We start from the raw sequence: 18426 nt of genomic DNA on the forward strand, positions 1-18426 counted from the left end.
TTAAAACGTTATATTATTTTACTAAGTCTGCCAATAAGTATTGTAAATCTTTGTTTCTTAAATTAGATTACTTTCATATCTGCTATAATTTAATAAACAGAGTTGTGGACACTATTCATATTCTCCATAATCGCAGATACTAAAAACATTATTTTCCAATAGGAATTGTTAGAAACTCACCAGGTGTTTCAAAGCTTTAGAAAGCAGATGTCTCCCCGATGGCTTGTCAAAATCAGCAATAATCCAGATGGTAACTGCATATATTACATCTTCATCTGAAAATAACAAATAACCCAGTAAAATAATTTTATTCTAAAAAGTTTAAGTAGATGACAATATTTCCAAATAACAAAATCAAGGAAAGGCTCTCATCAATGTAACATAATCAGATGATAAACATCAATATTTATTTAATAAAGTTATTCTGTCTTGTGATGTACTGCTACACATTACTTCTTATCTAAATCACCACTGGTCGTGGTCTCTGCTCCTGCATGTTAGTGAGGTGGAAACTTATTTAAAATTCTAAATAGTATATTGTCTAGTGTTTCAATCTGAAGGTAAAAATATTCCAATATGCAAGAAAAAATATTCACCTATGTTCAAAATAATATTTAAGCTGAAGTGCCAAAAAAAATCCAAAGACAATAAAAAACCAAAAACCATCCAACAGCTACAGAAGCCAACCCTTTTATTCAGAGAGCAAGCACACAGATGAGTGCTAATCAATCAAAACATATTCTTCAGGAAACTTCAAGTAAGTCACTTCCTCTTCTCCAAAGACAGAGTTATAATAAATGTGGAGACTAAGCAGGGTAAACAGAGAAAAAAAAAATAACAAATTGTGATCTTTAAAACAGGCAAAAGGAATTGAAAAAGTCAACATGGCATGAGCAGCAGCAATATACAAGTTAAGGGCTGGAGTACCTCCAGTAAATTTTAATATTAATAGATATTATAGAGAGGCTACTGCTTCTCCACAGATAATGTTCCAGAAAAGTTTCTGTTTTAAACTGAAATTCGCACCCTCCCTAAAATCCTCAAGTGAAGTCATATCAGCCTGAAAATCAGAGTTTGTGGAGAAAATCTGAAGTAATTTGAATAAGGAGTTCCCAAAACAAAGCACCCTAAATATTAAGCTGTTTTTGTAGGTGCAAAAGCCTTCTAATACTTTTTGCCTACATCTATAGGGGGGAAAAAACGGGGCATTAGACATGTGAATAACATGTGGTCAGATTCTTCTTTGGGAGTAATATTAAAGACAGATTTGCAAAATTAAGTAAGTTTCAAGTAATCAGATTACGTCTCCTGATGACTTTTTGCTTTAAAATAATCTAATACAATTAGGCCATTTTTTTAACAACTTTGATAGTGACTTCAAACCCATCATCAAACAAGCTTACTATCCCAAGAGGTTTTGGATGTTGCATAAAAAACAAAAATCAGGGCTCACACAGATCCTTCTTAAACCAATCTTTCTATATATATTCACCTCAACCAACACTAACATTTCTTTATTATTCTGAGTTTACACATAACTACTGACTTGTATGCATTACTGCCATAATTGCAGGCAAACAGTATTACATAGTTAAAAGGTTGTACAAAATAAATTTACCTTTTTTTGTTAAATACTTCATGTTCTCTGAAATTACAGCACTCTTATCTTGTGAGTCCAAAAAGGAGAAAGTGGAGAAATCTTCCACACCAACAGGAACTGCAAAGTTAAAAATATTATTTGTTACAATTAGGAGTTGAAAAAACTTGATAACAAACCAGCCAAGAAAAGTATTTACCTGACGTGGATATGAAATTTATGTATCTTCTCTTAGTGCCAAGAATAGTGGGATTTATACGGGAAACTATATTATGCTGATCCATGAGGAAATCTACCGCATCCATATGATCACTTAGCAAGCCCTGTAATAGCAAAAATAAATCCCACTTTTCCATAATTCCCATTTAATTTAACAATTTTAAGATAAACACAAGATGAGTATTTATCTATAAAATAAAATAAAATTCAGGATTGTCTCTCTGAGTGTCACTCTGAAGCCTAGAATGTCTGTGGGATTAGTGTGAAGAGATAGAAACAGCTACAAGCATGGCTTAGAGTTCATTTTGTTCAGAAGATCACCAGATTCAATCATGAGTGGGATTTGCGGGCTGTTACTGTCCAATTTGTAAGTTCTCAAGCCATTTGGACGTTATGAATTACATCCATGTGACAGCAAGGCATGTATCTATCAGAACAATTTACCAAGGGTCATGGTGGATACTCCATCACTGACAAATTTTAAATTAAGAGTGGATGTTTTTCTAAAAAAATATGCTCTAGGAAAGTTCTAGGTCCTGTATTATACAGGAGGTCAGATTAGATTATCACAATGGTCCCCCCTGGCCTTGAAATCTATGAACCTACACCATGCCAAGAGTCCAATACCATTGTAACATGAGAGGTAACTCAACCAAGCACCACCCTTACTCTACAGCTAATTTGCATGCAACAGCTTCATTGGTTGTATGAGGGAGGCTGCACAGATGGTGGATTACTTGGCCCAACTGCACAGTTCTTCAAAACTACCCACACAACACAACTAGCATTCAATCAATGAAGGTTATTTACTTGTAACCAGAGTATTTTGAGATGACTCTGCATGTTCACTCTTATAGGTACTGCACTGCCTGGTGGTGCCTAATGGTAGAACCTTCTCCGAGTCTTGCCTGCTGGAGCCCATGTGCAATCCCTCATACCCCTATCTTCTCCAAATGTTCTGAGGATGAGGCCATATAGTGTGGCGCTGTGCCCTCTATTGCCTCAAACCAGAATACCATAATAGAACTCTGAAAAACAGGAGAAGGTGGGTGGGAAGTGTGAATATGCAGAATCATCTTGAAAAACTCCTGTTACTAGTAACCAACCTTCATTTCCTCTTCACATGGTTCTGCGTATTCCCACTTATGGATAGTTTAACAACCAGTGCTGGGAGATGGGAACACAATCCTAATTAAATAATGATTGAAGCACTGCTCTGCCACATTTGACATCTGCTCTAGTAGCTAGATCCACCGCATAATGTTTAGTGAATGTGATCAGTGACTTCCAAGTAGCAGCCCTGGAAACTTCCCTAATAGGAACATGTTTAAGACAAGCAAAAGATGCTGGTACAGCCCTAGTAGAATGAGACCATACAACCGGCAGCTCAGGAGTTTCAGCTTACTCATTACACTGCACAATGCATTGTTTAACCCCAGGGGTGGGGAACGTACGGCCCATGGGGTGGATCTGGCCAGTTGCTTAATTTCATCCAGTCCGTGGTAAGTATCGGCACCCCCATCCCCTCCACAGGGCTGGAGCCGTAAGCACTGGCTCACCCCACCACGGGCGGGAAGTCCCGAGCCTCTGTGCCCCCCACCCGTGGGGCTGGAGCCATGAGCGCCAGCTCGCCCCACTGTGGGGGAAGCCCCAAACCTCCGCGCCCCCACACACCCCAGGCAGGTGACTTGAACATTTTATATTTCTCTCGCTAAAAAAAATAAAATAAATTAAGTTGCTTTTTACTTGTGTTTGGACCCCAATTAATTTTTCCTGTGGGTCAATGGCCCAAGATAGAAAATAGACTCCCCACTCCTGGTTTAACCCATATTGAAATACTCTGCGTAGGCACATTGTGACCCATATGATTCTTAGCATACGAAACAATCACTCGATGACTTCCTAAAACTCTTAGTTCTATCTAAGAGTGGCTGGTCTACACTATCACAGTAAGTCGACCTAAGTTACGCTACTTCAGTTACGTGAATAACTTCACTGAAGTCGACTTTGCTTATGTCAACTTACCGCGGTGTCTACACTGTGCTGTGTTGACGGGAGATGCTCTCCCGCCAACTTATCTTACTCCTCTCAGGGAGCTGGAGTACTGGAGTCAATGGGGGAGTGCTCTGCCATCGACTTAGCAAGTCTTCACCAGACCAGCTAAATTGACACCGCTGCATTGATCGCAGCCGTGCGGATCTAAGTGTAGACATGGCCTAAGTAGTATGCAAGAGCCCACTCTCTGTCTAATGTATGTAAGGCAGACTCTCCTTTATTAGCATGAGGTTTCAGAAATAAAACTGGTAAATTAGTTGTCCAGACACTATTTTTGGTAAAAACTTGGGATCAGGCCTAAAACCACCTTATCTTTGAGAAAATTCATAAACAGCAAGTCAGCCACCAGGGCTTGCAATTCACTCACCCTTCTGGCTGATGTAATAGTGCTAATAAATAGCCTTTTACAATTAACCAGAACTTTCTGTACCAACAAAAAACCAGTGCTCGAGACTAGTCAAAGTCCGATAGCCCAAGCCATCAGATGAAGCGACTTCAGATATAACTGCAGAATCCTGCCTTGCTGCTGTGACAAAATGTCTGGAGACAGAGGAGGATACCTGTTTCATCTGTCTGACAGATGGAGCCGGTCCGTGTACCCACTGCTGTCTTTGCCAAGGTGAGGCAATCAATATAATTTTTGCTCTGTCCTGACGAATTTTCTTCACCACTTTCTAAATCAATGGAAAAAAGTGTGTGAGGGGGAAACATACAGTAGGTCCTCTCCTCAATGAAGAAAGCAAGCATCCAAAAGAGACTGATGGTCCCTCCGTGTTCTTGATGAGATGAGGGGATACTTTTTGTTTCTTTCTGTCACAAAACAGATCTACATCAGGCTGACCTTAATGGGAAAAGATGTCTTGAACTACTTGATCCTTCAGGGACCACTTGTAAATCAGAGAAATGTTCCTAATGAGATGATTCACAAGCACACTGCTTTCCCCTGCCAAATGCAGGTCCACCGGATAGATCCTGTGAAGACTGTAGCAATCCCATAACCTAACCGCTTTGGCACATAACTGGAATGAAGGACCTCCCCTTTGTTTGTTTAAACAACACACAATGTTGTTATGTGTTGTCTATTACCACCTGAACCACCCTTCCCTGTGAGGAAGGAACTGTCTGAGAGCCAAACAAATGGCTCTTAATTCCAGCACACTGATCTGCACACACTTTTCTTGAAAAGCCCAATGACCTTGGGTTGTAAATTGTGCTGAACGGGCTCCTCATCCAGTGTTATCGTTATCGATGGTGAAGGAAGATTAAACAAAACACCCCTGAGAACACTTGGCCTGTTTGTCCATCACCTCAGCCAATCTAGAATGCCCTAAGGCATGGTGACAAATATTATAAAAACTATCTCAATGGGGTGTGTAAACTCAAAACATCCAATGCTGCATTGGACACATTCTGAGATGGGCAAAGGGGATTACGTAAGTGGTAGCTGCCATCAACCTCATAAGACCAAGGCTCAGATTTGCTAAATAACTTAGAATCATAGAAGATTAGAGTTGGAAGAGACCTCAGGAGGTAATCTGGTCCACCCCCTGCTCAAAATGTGTTCTGTTTTTAAAAACCTCTCTTCTGAAAGAAAACTCCCCACATTGCTGAGTCCAGTATAGAACCTATAAAGGCAATTCTCTGAGTTAGGCAGAGATTTGACTATTTGAAGTTGAGAAGCAGACCCAGATCTGAAAAGACGGAGATTGTAACCACAATGTGGAGTGACAGAACCTTGCGAATAGCAGCTTTCAGCAGCCAATCATCCAAATGCAGGTAAAGAAAGATCCCGTTTTGTCAGATGTGCTGCTACCACAGCAACGCACCTTAAAAAAAACCTAAAGCTGTGGATCTAGTTATCTTTGATGTTCCCTAAAGCTCTAATTACTGAAAAGACATCCCTTTCAAAGGGGAGATCTTCTACTTCAACCTTCCTGTCCACTGCCAAGGAAGACAAATGAAGCCAACGTGCCCCCTCAAGGAGACTGTGGATGCCAAAGATCTGTCAGAAGAGTCTGCAGCATCAAATGATGCCCTGAGGTCATGCTTTGCCACATACTTTCCTTCAGTCAGAAGAGCCTTAGCCAGTCTTCTTTTGTCCTCTCACAATTCTTGCTTGAAACATGGCATTTTCCCCCCAAGATGCAAATGGTACCAGGACATCACAGCCTGTTAATTAGGCAGAGAAGAGGACAAGAACACTTTTCTCCCAAGTGCATCTGTTTTCCTGCCCTCTCTATCTGCAGGGATAGAATGATCTTGGCCATACCTAAACCTGTTACTGGCAACAGCTAACACCAGCGAATTTGATACAGGATGGGTGTGGAAATAAGAGAAACCTTCTAGTGCCTTGCTGTGGTTCCATCATGGAACACCCAAGATACAGCTGATATTTCCTCACCCATACATGATACAGCTTGTCCACTTTCTTAGAAACAGGCTGTTAAGAATCCAGAGTTGACCAAATAACTTTAATGGGCTGCAATAGACGATCCAAAATAGGAAGTGACCTATTCACGGAAGTAGCTCCAAAATTGTCAAATACCTGATGGGAGGTTTCCTCCACAGCTCCTGAAGGTAAGTTCAATGTGGCTATCTTGTGATCCACAAGGTCAGGGAACTGCAAAACATCCTCAGAAGGGGAGGATGCTGAAGCCACCCTCACATGCTTATCAGGCAACTCTAGGTATTGTGCGCACGCCGCACACAATTGCCAGAAAATTTTCCCTCAATGGTATCCATCAGGATGACTCACGCACCCTCTATTGCCGTGCACCACTAGCACTAGTATAAAGCGCCCAGCTGATCTAGTGCCCCCTCAGTTCCTTCGTTCCAGAAACTCCAATGTAAAGGGGTAAGAGGGTGGGTCATGGAATGGACATATGCAACACATCTTGAAGAACAAGTTATGAAAGATTAGTAACCTTTTCCTTCTTTGAGCGGTTGCACATGTGCATTCCGCTCTTGGTGACACTCAAGCAGTGATGTAGGCAGGGGGATCAGATTCACATACACACAGACTAACACAGCTTGACCAAATTTGGCATCATTCCTAGAGTAATGGGTGACGACACAATGAGAGGAGAAAATTTGCACTGATGACAAGGTTGCTGCTTTACAAATGTCCTGGATAGAGATCTGTGCTAAGAATGCCAGTAAGGATGTTTGTGATCTTGTGGAATGAGCAGTCAGGTACTTGGCGGTGAAATACCTGCCTGATCGTAACAAGTGTGGATACACAGTTATCCAGAATGAAATTCTGTGTGAAGAGATTGGAGACCTCTCATTTTGTCCGCTACAGTCATAAACAGTTAGGTGGACTTCCTTTTCTATGTAGAATGCTATAGCCCATCTAACATCCAATGAGTGTGGTCATTATTCATTCTTATTTACATAAGGTTCTGGGTAAAAGACAAGTAGATAAATTGCTTGATTTCTATGAAATTGCTAAACTACCTTTGCGAGGAAACTTAGTTGAGGATGTAAATACACCTTATTTTTAAAGAAGACTGTGTACAATGGCTCTGATGTGAAGGCACGCAGTTCAGAAACTTTTCTGGCAGACGTGATGGTAATTAAGACTACCACCTTCCAGGAGAGAAATAGGAAGGAGCACGTTGCTAAAGACTCACGTGGTGGACTCATAAGTTTTGACATGACCAAGTTCAAGTCTCAGGGGGGAACAGGCTTCCTTACTTGAGGGTATAACTTTTCTAGGACTTTGAGGGATCTGACTGCGATGTAATTTGAAAAAAACAGAATTGTTAACCACCTGAGGATGGAAAGCTGATATTGCTGCCAGATGAACCTTGATAGAAGAAATTGCTAAACCTTGCAGTTTCAGGTGCAACAAAGAGTCGAGTATATTTTGGATGGATGAATGCAACAGCAAGATTACAGTTTGGGAAGCCCAGACTGAGAACCGCTTCATTTTTCACAGGTAGACGGGTCTGGTGGAGGACTTTCAACTACTAAGTAAGACCTGGCGAACTTGATCCAAACAAGCCTGTTCTCTGGAATTCAGTCATAGAACTTCCAGGCTGTTAAATGAAGGTAATTCAGGTTTTGGTGGAGCAGCTGACAGTGGTCCTGAGAGATCAGATCTGGGTAAAATGGGAGTGAGATTGGAGTCGCTACTGAGAGGCCTAACAGAGTAGAGAACCAGTGTTGGCCGGGCCATGCTGTAGATACCCATATAAGACAAGCATGGTTTCACTTGATCTTTAGTAGCACTTTATGTAGGAGTGGGATTAGGGGGAAAGCATAATAAAGCTGTCCCATTCAGGGTACCAGAATGACGTCCATGATGGAACCCGGACTGCAGCCTGGAAGGGAGCCGAACTGGTGACATGAAGAGACACCTCCATCAGAGACCAAAGCCCTGAATTCTGAGTAACTCCAAGTGAGCTACCTACCCTAGCACTGATGCGTCTGACACCAAACTCACTGACAGTTGAAGGCAGATAAAGGGAATGCCCACACAAACGTTGAGAGACTGCAACCACCAGATCAGAGAGATGAGAACCTGTAAAGGTACTGTGAGTACAGTGTCCAAACAGAGATGGCTTGGCAAGTACACCGAGATCAGCCATGTCTGGAGAGGTCTAAGGTTCAGTCTTATGGATTGTACCACATATGTGCATGAGACCATGTGGCTTAGGAGCCTCACACAGTTTTGGGCTGTCGTGAATGGACGATCTTTGTGGTGTGTCACCAGGGATTGGACTGATTGGAATCGTAACTCTGGGAGGAACGCCCTGGCCTGGATAGAGTCCATAACCACCCTAATAAATTCTATCCTCTGTATCTGACAGAAGGTAGACTTGTCTGTATTGATCAAAAGGCCTAGGGCATTGAACAGGGGCAGGAAAATTTTTTGGCCTGAGGGCCACATCGGGTTTCCAAAATTGTATGGAGGGCCGGTTAGGGGAAGCTGTGCCTCCCCAAACAACCAGGCATGGCCCGGCCCCGCCCCTTATCCAACCCCCCTGCTTCTCACCCCCTGACGGCCCCCCCGGGACTCCTGCCCCATCCAACCCCTCCTGTTCCCTGTCGGCCCCGCCCTGGGACCCCTGCCCCATCCAACCCCTCCCTGTCCCCTGACAATCCCCGAACTCCCCACTCCTGACTGCCCCCCGTCATCCCATCCAACCTCTCCTCTCCTTCCTGACTGCCCCCCGGGGACCCCTCTTCCCCCATTCAACCCCCTGTTCCCTGCCCTCTGACTGCCCTGATCCCTATCCACACCCCTGCCCCCGACCACCACCCTGAACTCCTCTTCCCTCTATCCAAAAACCCGTTGCTCCCTGCCCCCTTACCACGCTGCCTGGAGCACTGGTGGCTGGTGGCACGACAGCTGCACCGCCCAGAGCACCAGGACAGGCAGCTGTGCCGCCCGGCTGCAGCCAGCCACGCCACCCCGCAGCACTGGGTCAAGCCACAGCTCTGACCTGCGCTGCCCGGCAAGAACTCGCAGCCCTGCCACCCAGAGCATTGCGCCCGTGGCACAATGAGCTGAGACTGCAGGGGCGGGGGAACAGCAGGGGAGGGGCTGGGGGCTAGCCTCCCAGGCCAGGAGCTCAGGGGCTGGGAAGGAGGATCCCGCGGCCTGGATGTGGCCCTCCTCTGGCCTTGAACATCAACTGGATGAGTCAAATGCTGGAAACAACCTAAGCCCTGGACAGGCCCTTGACTAGCCAGTCATCCAGATAAGGGTAGACCTGCACCCCTAATCTCCTCAGGAGAGCTGCCAGTATGGCCATACATTTTGTGAACAACCAAGGAACTGCAGTCAGGCCAAACAGAAGCACCATGAATTGGTAATGTGAATGGTTCTGTGCCCTTGGTATACTGACACATGGAAGTAGGCATCTGTTAAATTGAGGGCGGCGTACCAGTCTCTGGAATCCAGAGAGGAAATAATGGATGCCAGGTTGACCATGAAACACTTTCATTTTTTTGAGATAGTTGCTGAGTTGGTGCTCATCTAAAATAGGCCTGAGATCTCACTTGGCCTTCAAAATTTGAAAATAATGGGAGTAGAAACTCCTCCCCCTTAAATTCTGTGAAACCTCTTCTATGGTTCCAAACTGAAGGAGGGACTGAATAACCTGATGCAGAAGCTTTACATGAGAGGGGCCCATGAAGGAAGACAGGGAGGGAGAATAGGAAGGAAGGGTAGAAATTAACTGGAGGATGTATTGCACTTTTACAGTGCTCAACAATCAATGGTCTGTGGTGATATGGGACTGAGCACTTGGGAAAGGCAGTTTGCAAATAAAGGAAAAATGGGATCTGGCATCATGGGAACTGGTATGGCATCCTTGAGTGTTCCTTCAAAATGCCTGCTTAGAACCTCTTGGATATCTGGGTGGGGCAGGCATTGATGCAGAGGTAAAAGGGGTGGTGTTCTGTGCCTATAATCCCTATTTCTTTTTCTCTGCAGGCCCTGACGGGCACCTAGGGCAAAGTACCAGAGGTGTTGTTTCGGCCTGTAGTGCTTCCTTGAAGGGGCTGGGGGTGTACAAATCAGGGACTTTAAGATTGCTCTCAAATCCTTTAGCCCATGAAGCTTTGAGTCCATCCATCTGCTCCGAAAATAGCAAGGCTCCTTCAAAGGACAGGTCCTGAACAGCCTGTTGGACCTCCTGTGGGAGCCTAAAGGACTGTAACCAGGAACTCCTATGCATGGTAACTGCGGAAGCCATGGTCCTGATAGCCGAATCAGCCACATCCAGAGCAGCCTGTAAAGAGGCCCATGCCATACCCTTGTCCAATAGCAAAGAGAACTCCTGCCTAGACTGTTGTGGCAGCAAGTCTTTGAATTTTTGCCTGGAGTCCCACGAGTTAAAATCAGACCTGTCCAGCACCTGCTGGTTTGTAATCCTGAGTTGTAACCCCCTGGTAGAATAAACTTTCCTACCAAACAGATCTAACTTTTTTGAGTCCTTAGATTTTCAGGGTTGTGCCCTGATGTCCCTGCCTTTCTCTCTCATTGGCAGCAATTATCATAAGGGACCCCAGGAGGGGATGGCTGTAGAGGAATTCATAACATTGAGCAATACTAAGTAGTTTCATTCAACCCTTTTTGAAATGTGTGTGGGGGAGTGAAGGATGTAGGGACCTGCCACAGACTCTTAACTGGGCCTATAATGGCCTCATTGAGAGCAGTGCTACTTTAGAAAGACCTGCAGTGGCTAAAGTATCAGCCAGGCTGTGGAGGCCTCTTTTACTACCTCCATCTGAACACCCAGCTTTAAGGCCACCCTCTTTAACAACTGTTGGTTGTTGTTATAGTCATCTAGCGGAGGCAACATGCCCCCTCCTGATATTGCTCATCCAGGGAGGAGGAAGAGGAGGCCAGCACTGGCTGTGGGTGCTCTTCTTCCCCTTCTTCATCTGCAGAGTCCCATTGAGCTGGCTCTTGGGGCCTGGTACCAAGCTCAGCACCAGAGTCCAGAACAGGTGCAGCCCAGTGGGAAGGCCACCAAATAGGAGAGCCTCGGATACACCCTGAAAATTGGGGGAAAACCTCAAAGATTCCAAAAGGGCCACTAGACCAGCACAGGTCCCCAGTGATCTCCTGGCCAACAACTTAATGGTACTCCTGTATCCGGATCCATGGAAATGTGAAACCAGCTCCTCGGGCAGGAAGAGTAGTATCCGATCTCTGACTCAGGCGACGATGAGTCTCCTTCCACTGACGCTGGAGATCAGTGTCCAGGCACGCATCACAGGTTTTCCCTTTGATTGTACCAAAGGGCAAACCGTCCTGGGTATGGGAGGCTGGCATGGTACCGAGCTGTTACATGGTACTGGCATGTAACAATCCAGCTGGTTCCTCCATGCCTGCTAGCACCAATAATGATGACTCTTGTACTGCTAGCAATACTGGTACCGACGGCAAGAGGATATCCCTGGCAGCTGCAAACACCTCTGGCGTGGTTGATACCAAGATAGTACTGGTACGGTGCAGCTGATATGGAAGCCTCTTCTGGCTCTGGACTCAACAGTACCTGTGTAGGTGTCAAAGTCAACCATGCTGGCTTCTGCACTATTGAGGCAGAGGAGTGCCACTGGATCTGTGGGCTTTCTTGTCATGACCCCGAAACTTAGGATGTTCTAAGTCCTCATGGACTGAGCGAGAAGATTTGCTTAACTTAGGCAGGATTGTATCTGACTTCTTTGAAATAAATTTAGAGGAGGATTTGCTCTTGCATTTATGAAGGCTCCCTGCCTTCCCGACAAAACCCCAACAGGGGATCGCTGGGAGTAGATTCCCTTCTCTTAAGTCAGACCTTGTGGCAGGAGTTGCACTCTTTACTGAGTGAGGCTGATGTTCTGTGGGGGTCCCCCTGGCCTGGGGGTCTGTACGGCCTCATAGCTTTCTCCATTAGGTGCTTCTTAAAATGAAGTTCCTACCTGTCACAGATGCAACTGGGGAAAGAGTGGCAGATACTGCACCTGCTGCAATGTGAGTTCCCTAAGGCACTACAGACAGTGTTGATGGTCATCGCTGACCAAGAAAGAGTGTGGGTCAGGAAGCACAGATTTTGAAGCCCAGGGCCCTGGGCATAGTCTAGTGCCTATAACTGGGATGCAGTCGAGAGAGGGGGAATGGGACAGGGAATCTAACTATAAAACTTTGCTAAAACTATAGAGTAAAATTCTAATCTATTTACAAAATATGCACTTTATTTATACATCGAAGAATAAATGAAGACAAAGGTCAGGACACTGGAGATTTAGAACCAGGCCATGCAGTTGTAAAAAGGAAATGGAAAGGCAGTTAGGTTGCTCCACCTCAGTTGGAGGCATGAGGAGAGTGAGGGCACATGCACAGACCTATGGACACTGCTTTTAAGAATTCTCCGACTCCAGATACAGAGTGCATGTGTACCCACAGTGGAATACACATAGGGACCAGCATTCAAAGAAGCGGCAGCAGTACCTGAAGCCTTGTATGCCTGTCCCTATGAGCTTGGGAGTGAAAGATCAGCTAATGGAACACCCAGAGAGTGTCCTTTGCCCAGACACCTTACATCAGACGTGGGCAAACTATGGCCCACAGGCCACATCCCTTGAGCGCCCGTTTGGGGAGGCTAGCCCCCCGCCCCTCCTCCGCTGTCCCCCCTCCCCCGCAGCTATGCCCCCGCGCAGGCAGCACTCTGGGCGGCGGGGCTGCGCGCTCCTGCAGGGCAGCGCGGCAGCGTGTCTGGCTCTGGCCGGGCAGCGCGGCTGCCAGACATGCTGCTCTGAGCGGCATGGTAAGGGGGCCGGGGCCGAGGGTTAGATAAAGGGCAGTGGTCCCAGGGGGGCAGTCAGAGGCCAGGGGCTGATGGATGGGATGGAGGTTCAGGGTGGGGGCGGTCAGGGGACGAGGAGCAGGGGGAGTTGGATAGCCGTGGTAGTCCCAGGGGGCCTGTCAGAGGTCACGGGTGTGGACAGGGGTCGGGGCAGTCAGGGGACAGGAAGCATGGGGGGTTGGATAGGGGGTGGGGTCCCGGGGGAGTGGTTAGGGTCAGTGGGTCTCGGTCAGGGGACAAGAAGCGGGGGCAGGGGGGTTGGATGGGTCGGAAGTTCTGAGGGGGGGGGCAGTCAGGGGGCAGGAAGTGGGAGGGGGCAGATAGGGGGCAGGGGCCAGGCTGTTTGGGGAGGCACAGCCTTCCCTACCCCACCCTCCATACAGTTTTGCAACCCCGATGTGGCCTTCAGGCCAAAAAGTTTGCCCACCCCTGCTTTACATGTTTGTCCAACGCAGGGAAAACAGTAGGGCATGAAACACATCTCTTAGAGCACATCTTCTTTTTCTTTTGCAGTTTTGCCGTAACACATGGAACCAACCTTACAAATGTATACACTATTCATACCAAAAACTATTCTCTGCTACAAATTATACTAAGAACAAACAACTATAGTTATAAAGTTAACAAGGCAATAAAAATGGAGAAAACGCTGGGTCCAAAGGACTGGAGTGGTTCACTTCCATCCACCATGGAGGTTGTAAGGAACTGAGGTAGTAGGCAGAGCAGAGCCCCTGCCCTTCGGAACATTCAAAGGCACCTAGGGAAGGACTAGTAGTGGGCACACGTGTGGTCCGGCAAGCACTGCTTGGAAAAGGTTCTACTGTTAGGCACCACCAGGCAGCAGAGTACTCATAAGTGGGAATATGCAAAGCCACTTGAAGAAGAATCCTGAACACACAGAGCCCCTCATCGCAGCACACGTCCCACATTTGACACCCACACAACCCTCCCAGCACAACACAACTCAAACCCAACAACACTACCAGCACACACAACAACCCGCAACACATATAGCCCCTCAGGGAAGCACATACTCCTCATTTGCCACTTGCAAAAATCAACACAATTCTCCCAGTCTAATCCCCTAGATACAAATCAACACAACTGCTCACACAACAATATATCCAGCTGTCATAAATATAAAGGGAAGGGTAACCACCTTTCTGTATACATTGCTATACAATCCCTCCTGGCCAGAGGCAAAACCCTTTCATCACCTGTAAAGGGTTAAGAAGCTAAGATAACCTCGCTGGCACCTGACCCAAAATGACCAATGAGGGCACAAGATACTTTCAAATCTGGAGGAGCGGGGAACAAAGGGTGTCTGTCTGTCTGTGTGACGCTTTTGCCGGGAACAGATCAGGAATGCAGCCTTACAACTCCTGTTAAGTTAGTAAGTAATCTAGCTAGAAAATGCATTTAGATTTCCTTTTTTTTAATGGCTGGTAAAATAAGCTGTGCCAGATGGAATGTATATTCCTGTTTTTGTGTCTTTCTTTAACTTAAGGTTTTGCCTAGAGGAATTCTCTATGGTTTGAATCTGATTACCTGTAAGGTATTTACCATCCTGATTTTAGAGAGGTGATTCTTTTACCTTTTCTTTAATTAAAATTCTTCTTTTAAGAACGATTGCTTTTTATTTGTTCTTAAGATCCAAGGGTTTGGGTCTGTGTTCACCTATACAAATTGGTGAGGATTCTTATCAAGCCTTTCCCAGGAAAGGGGGTGTAGGGCCTAGGGGGATATTTTGGGGGAAGATATCTCCAAGTGGGCTCTTTCCCTGTTCTTTGTTTAAAACGCTTGGTGGTGGCAGCATACGGTTTAAGGCCAAGGCAAAGTTTGTACCTTGAGGAAGTTTTTAACCTAAGCTGGTAAGAATAAGCTTAGGGGGTCTTTCATGCAGGTTCCCACATCTGTACCCTAGAGTTCAGACTGGGGAAGGAACCTTGACACCAGCACCACAGTAACTCCACTCGGAAGCCCAGAATATCTGTGGAATCAGCATGAAGTGACGGAAACAGCTAAAAGCATGGCTGAGAACTCTTTATGTTTAGGGTATCACCAGGTTGAATAATCACTGGGATATTCACAATGTGTTACCATCCAATTTTTAAATTGTTAACCATTTTTTACTTTTAAACATACATGGTTTACAAATTACACTCATCTGACAGCACAGGCTGTCAGCTACCAGTATGAATTTATGTTTCTGTTTAGTTTAGAGCTTTTATATATCCAATGCTAAGATAAGGACTGCTTAAACAGAAAAGAAATATATAAATAATACACACAAGAGATTTTAACATTTTAGGTCCAAATTTTCTTATGAATGGCTACAATTCGTCTTCACTTCTTGGCTGAAAACATTTCAAGGATTAACATGCACTTAGAGCTTCAATAATCAACATGCATTAAGTTTCAAATTCATGAATGTAAATTAAAGTAATGATGTAATTTCAGCTTTCATAACAATAATTTCAAACTACCTCATTACAAAAAATATAGGTTGTAATCATGACTGTAACAATCTACTGACAAGTATTTCACCTTACATTCTTTCATAAATGCTCAGCATACCATGAAAACTGCCCTCTGGAAGAACCCCATGGCATCAGTGATCCTCTGGAGAATAACTGTGTCTAATTCTGCAGCAGCCATCTCTTCACCATTAAAGGGCACACCATTAAACAGAGCTTGAGGCAATGGACCCAGGCCGGTCTTTTTATAAAAGGCTACTCCTGCCTATTCAAATCAGAAATATCACAGAGTTAAACAGAATGTGGCTGACTGTAGTAAGAAAGAAAACTAATATCAAGAGACAATGTAGACCAATGTCCAAGCACTTTGTGTTGTGGCCTACTTTTATGAGTCATAAAGAGTAAATTGAATTCACAATTCTGTTAGGATTTTTCAGAAAGCAGCTTGGAAAAATTAATCAGTTAAATAGTACATGAAGCACACATTTATCAAAAAGGAAGGAAAAAAACTCCTGTAAATTCATATAAAGATTTTTTTAAAACCTTTGTTTTTATGCCACTCTGTGGCAGTCTTGCTAAGAGCTATTATTTATCATGCACTATTTAAAGAATATTCATCAAATAAAGCACAGAGGATTTTACAGATCAGACATGGTTGAAGATATATGGTTGAAAATAATGCTTGTATGGACTTCTGCAGAAAATTACCTACATTATTATAATAAAAGAAAACATTCCCTTCCAGTACTATGCATAAAATTCAGTGCTCTATTTCCTGTTTCCTTTAAGTCTGACACTCTGAACTTCACCAACAGGGAAGTACAGTGACTTTCCTCTACACATCGTGGTTGACCTTTATTTAATGGTATATTGGTAAATCTTAAACACAGACCTTTGATTACAAAGATTACAGAATACTTTTTTTATAGAAACATCTATTGATAATAGAAGCAGCAGCTACTGATAACAGAAAGTATATGTTTCAGCATAGACATATTTGACAATTGTCAGAGCAAGTCTTTGCTTGGAAAAATGTTTCACATCTGAAAATTTCAGGAATCCAAATTAACAGAAAAAACAACACAGTTTTACTTTGTGCCAACAATGTGGCTCCCTAGAAAAGATCTCTACTCCAATTTACCAATAATCCTACAAACAAGAAGACCAATTCATAAGATTTCAGTATAGAAAAATCGATGTATGAAAAAATAAAATAGGCTTAAAATATAATAGGACACATCCTACCTCTCATACCTCAGTAAGAACGCCCACCTCCACTGTATGTGACCTGGTACTTAAATTAACTACAGAATGATTGCAACTTTATACTTTAACTGATAAATCCTTGCTACATTAAACTAAAATTGTGAGAATAAATTGTAAAAATGTTCATTTTTTTATTTGGAAGATTTGCCCTTAGTCTCTCACTGAACATCAGCAAGAGGGCATGCATCTCCAAAGTCTTCCAGATAATCTTGAAATTCAAGACTTACATTCTAGTCTGGGGATTATACAGTCAATTCCCTATAGAAGGCCTCTTGTTTTCATTTACCAGTCAACTGTGTGTGCATTTCAGCTTACCACATTGTAATCCTTAGAATTTATGATGTCATGATTGGAAGCAAAATTTTCACAGTACATAGTCACTTTCTAAAGAACATAAACTTCATTTCACCTCAGAATCAGGTGAGGGCTAGAGAAAGTTCCCTGGGAATCTCCCTGACTGGTCAGCATTACATGCACATACAAATGAATAATGTATGTTTGTGCCTTCGCTACTTCTCCAGTCTCTGACACTAGGAATCTTGTGATTCTGAGTCAGAATGGCCATACCCACCAGGCAGATTCTTTGCCAGGAAGGTATGATTTGCCTAGAAGATAGAATTTCTTCCTTAGCCAGGCTGCTTGGGTAACCTACCACCTATAGCAAATCATACACATCTAATAAACTTATCACTAGGTACCTTCCATAGTAGCAGATGTATACAGTAGATAGGAGTCAGCACTAAATATTATTCTTGGGGACAATAATCCAAATGGACCCTTCCAACACTGCAATAGACTGGAAAAAATTCCAACCCCATTGCATTTAAGTGTTTTAATTCTTAGAAACCATTAAATGCAAAACTAAGCCCTGTGCAGAGTACTATTCTTGCAACTCTTCTCTTAACATACCTTCCTTTTCTCATCATATTCAGAGTCAACACCCAATATACTCTGAATGTCAGCATGAGGAAACTCACTTCTAAGAACATTCCTCACATGGTTCACAGTGAAAACTTCTCCATCTTTCATTTCACGGTACATCTGTGAAAATTATAAAACAGATAAAAAAACAAAGCTATTTTACCTACATATTAATATTACTTCATCATTTATCAAAACAATATAAATTGTTTTTAAGTAGAACACAGGATCTGCCATCAGATCACTGGTCTAATTAGTCTACTATCCTATCTTTGGCAGTGGTTAATATCTTATATTGCAGAGGAAAGTACATCCAATACTCCGGGTCAGCTGGCAATATTTTTCGTGACTGAGAATTCCTTTCTATTCCCTCTTGTCTTAGCATGAACGTTAGAAACAAAAGACATCAACTAGAAGGGATGCCCTTCCACCACTGGCTATTGAGCTCTGTCCCCCCACCATCACAAGTAACCTTGTCATACAGTACCACTTATAACATTTGTCCAGCTCTCTCTTAAAACTAATTAAGTTGTTTGCCCCCACAGCTCCTATTGGGATGCTGTTCCAGAACCTCACTCCTCCAATG

General features: G+C 44.0%; 1 protein-coding gene across 2 annotated transcripts in view; it reads right to left on the bottom strand.

The window, feature by feature from the left end:
- The window catches only part of UGGT2 (UDP-glucose glycoprotein glucosyltransferase 2), a 295296-nt gene that overhangs the window by 149958 nt on the left and 126912 nt on the right, over window positions 1–18426 (bottom strand). For both annotated transcript variants that reach the window (XM_037895931.2, XM_043534691.1), the window contains 5 exons: window positions 17829–17960; window positions 15754–15918; window positions 1797–1920; window positions 1619–1717; window positions 181–275 (listed from right to left, as the gene is read on the bottom strand). In XM_037895931.2, the coding sequence (XP_037751859.1) occupies window positions 181–275; window positions 1619–1717; window positions 1797–1920; window positions 15754–15918; window positions 17829–17960 (615 nt within the window). The remainder of the gene's footprint in view (window positions 1–180; window positions 276–1618; window positions 1718–1796; window positions 1921–15753; window positions 15919–17828; window positions 17961–18426) is intronic.

Source organism: Chelonia mydas, chromosome 1 (genome assembly GCF_015237465.2).
Source record: "Chelonia mydas isolate rCheMyd1 chromosome 1, rCheMyd1.pri.v2, whole genome shotgun sequence".
Lineage (NCBI taxonomy): Eukaryota > Metazoa > Chordata > Testudines > Cheloniidae > Chelonia > Chelonia mydas.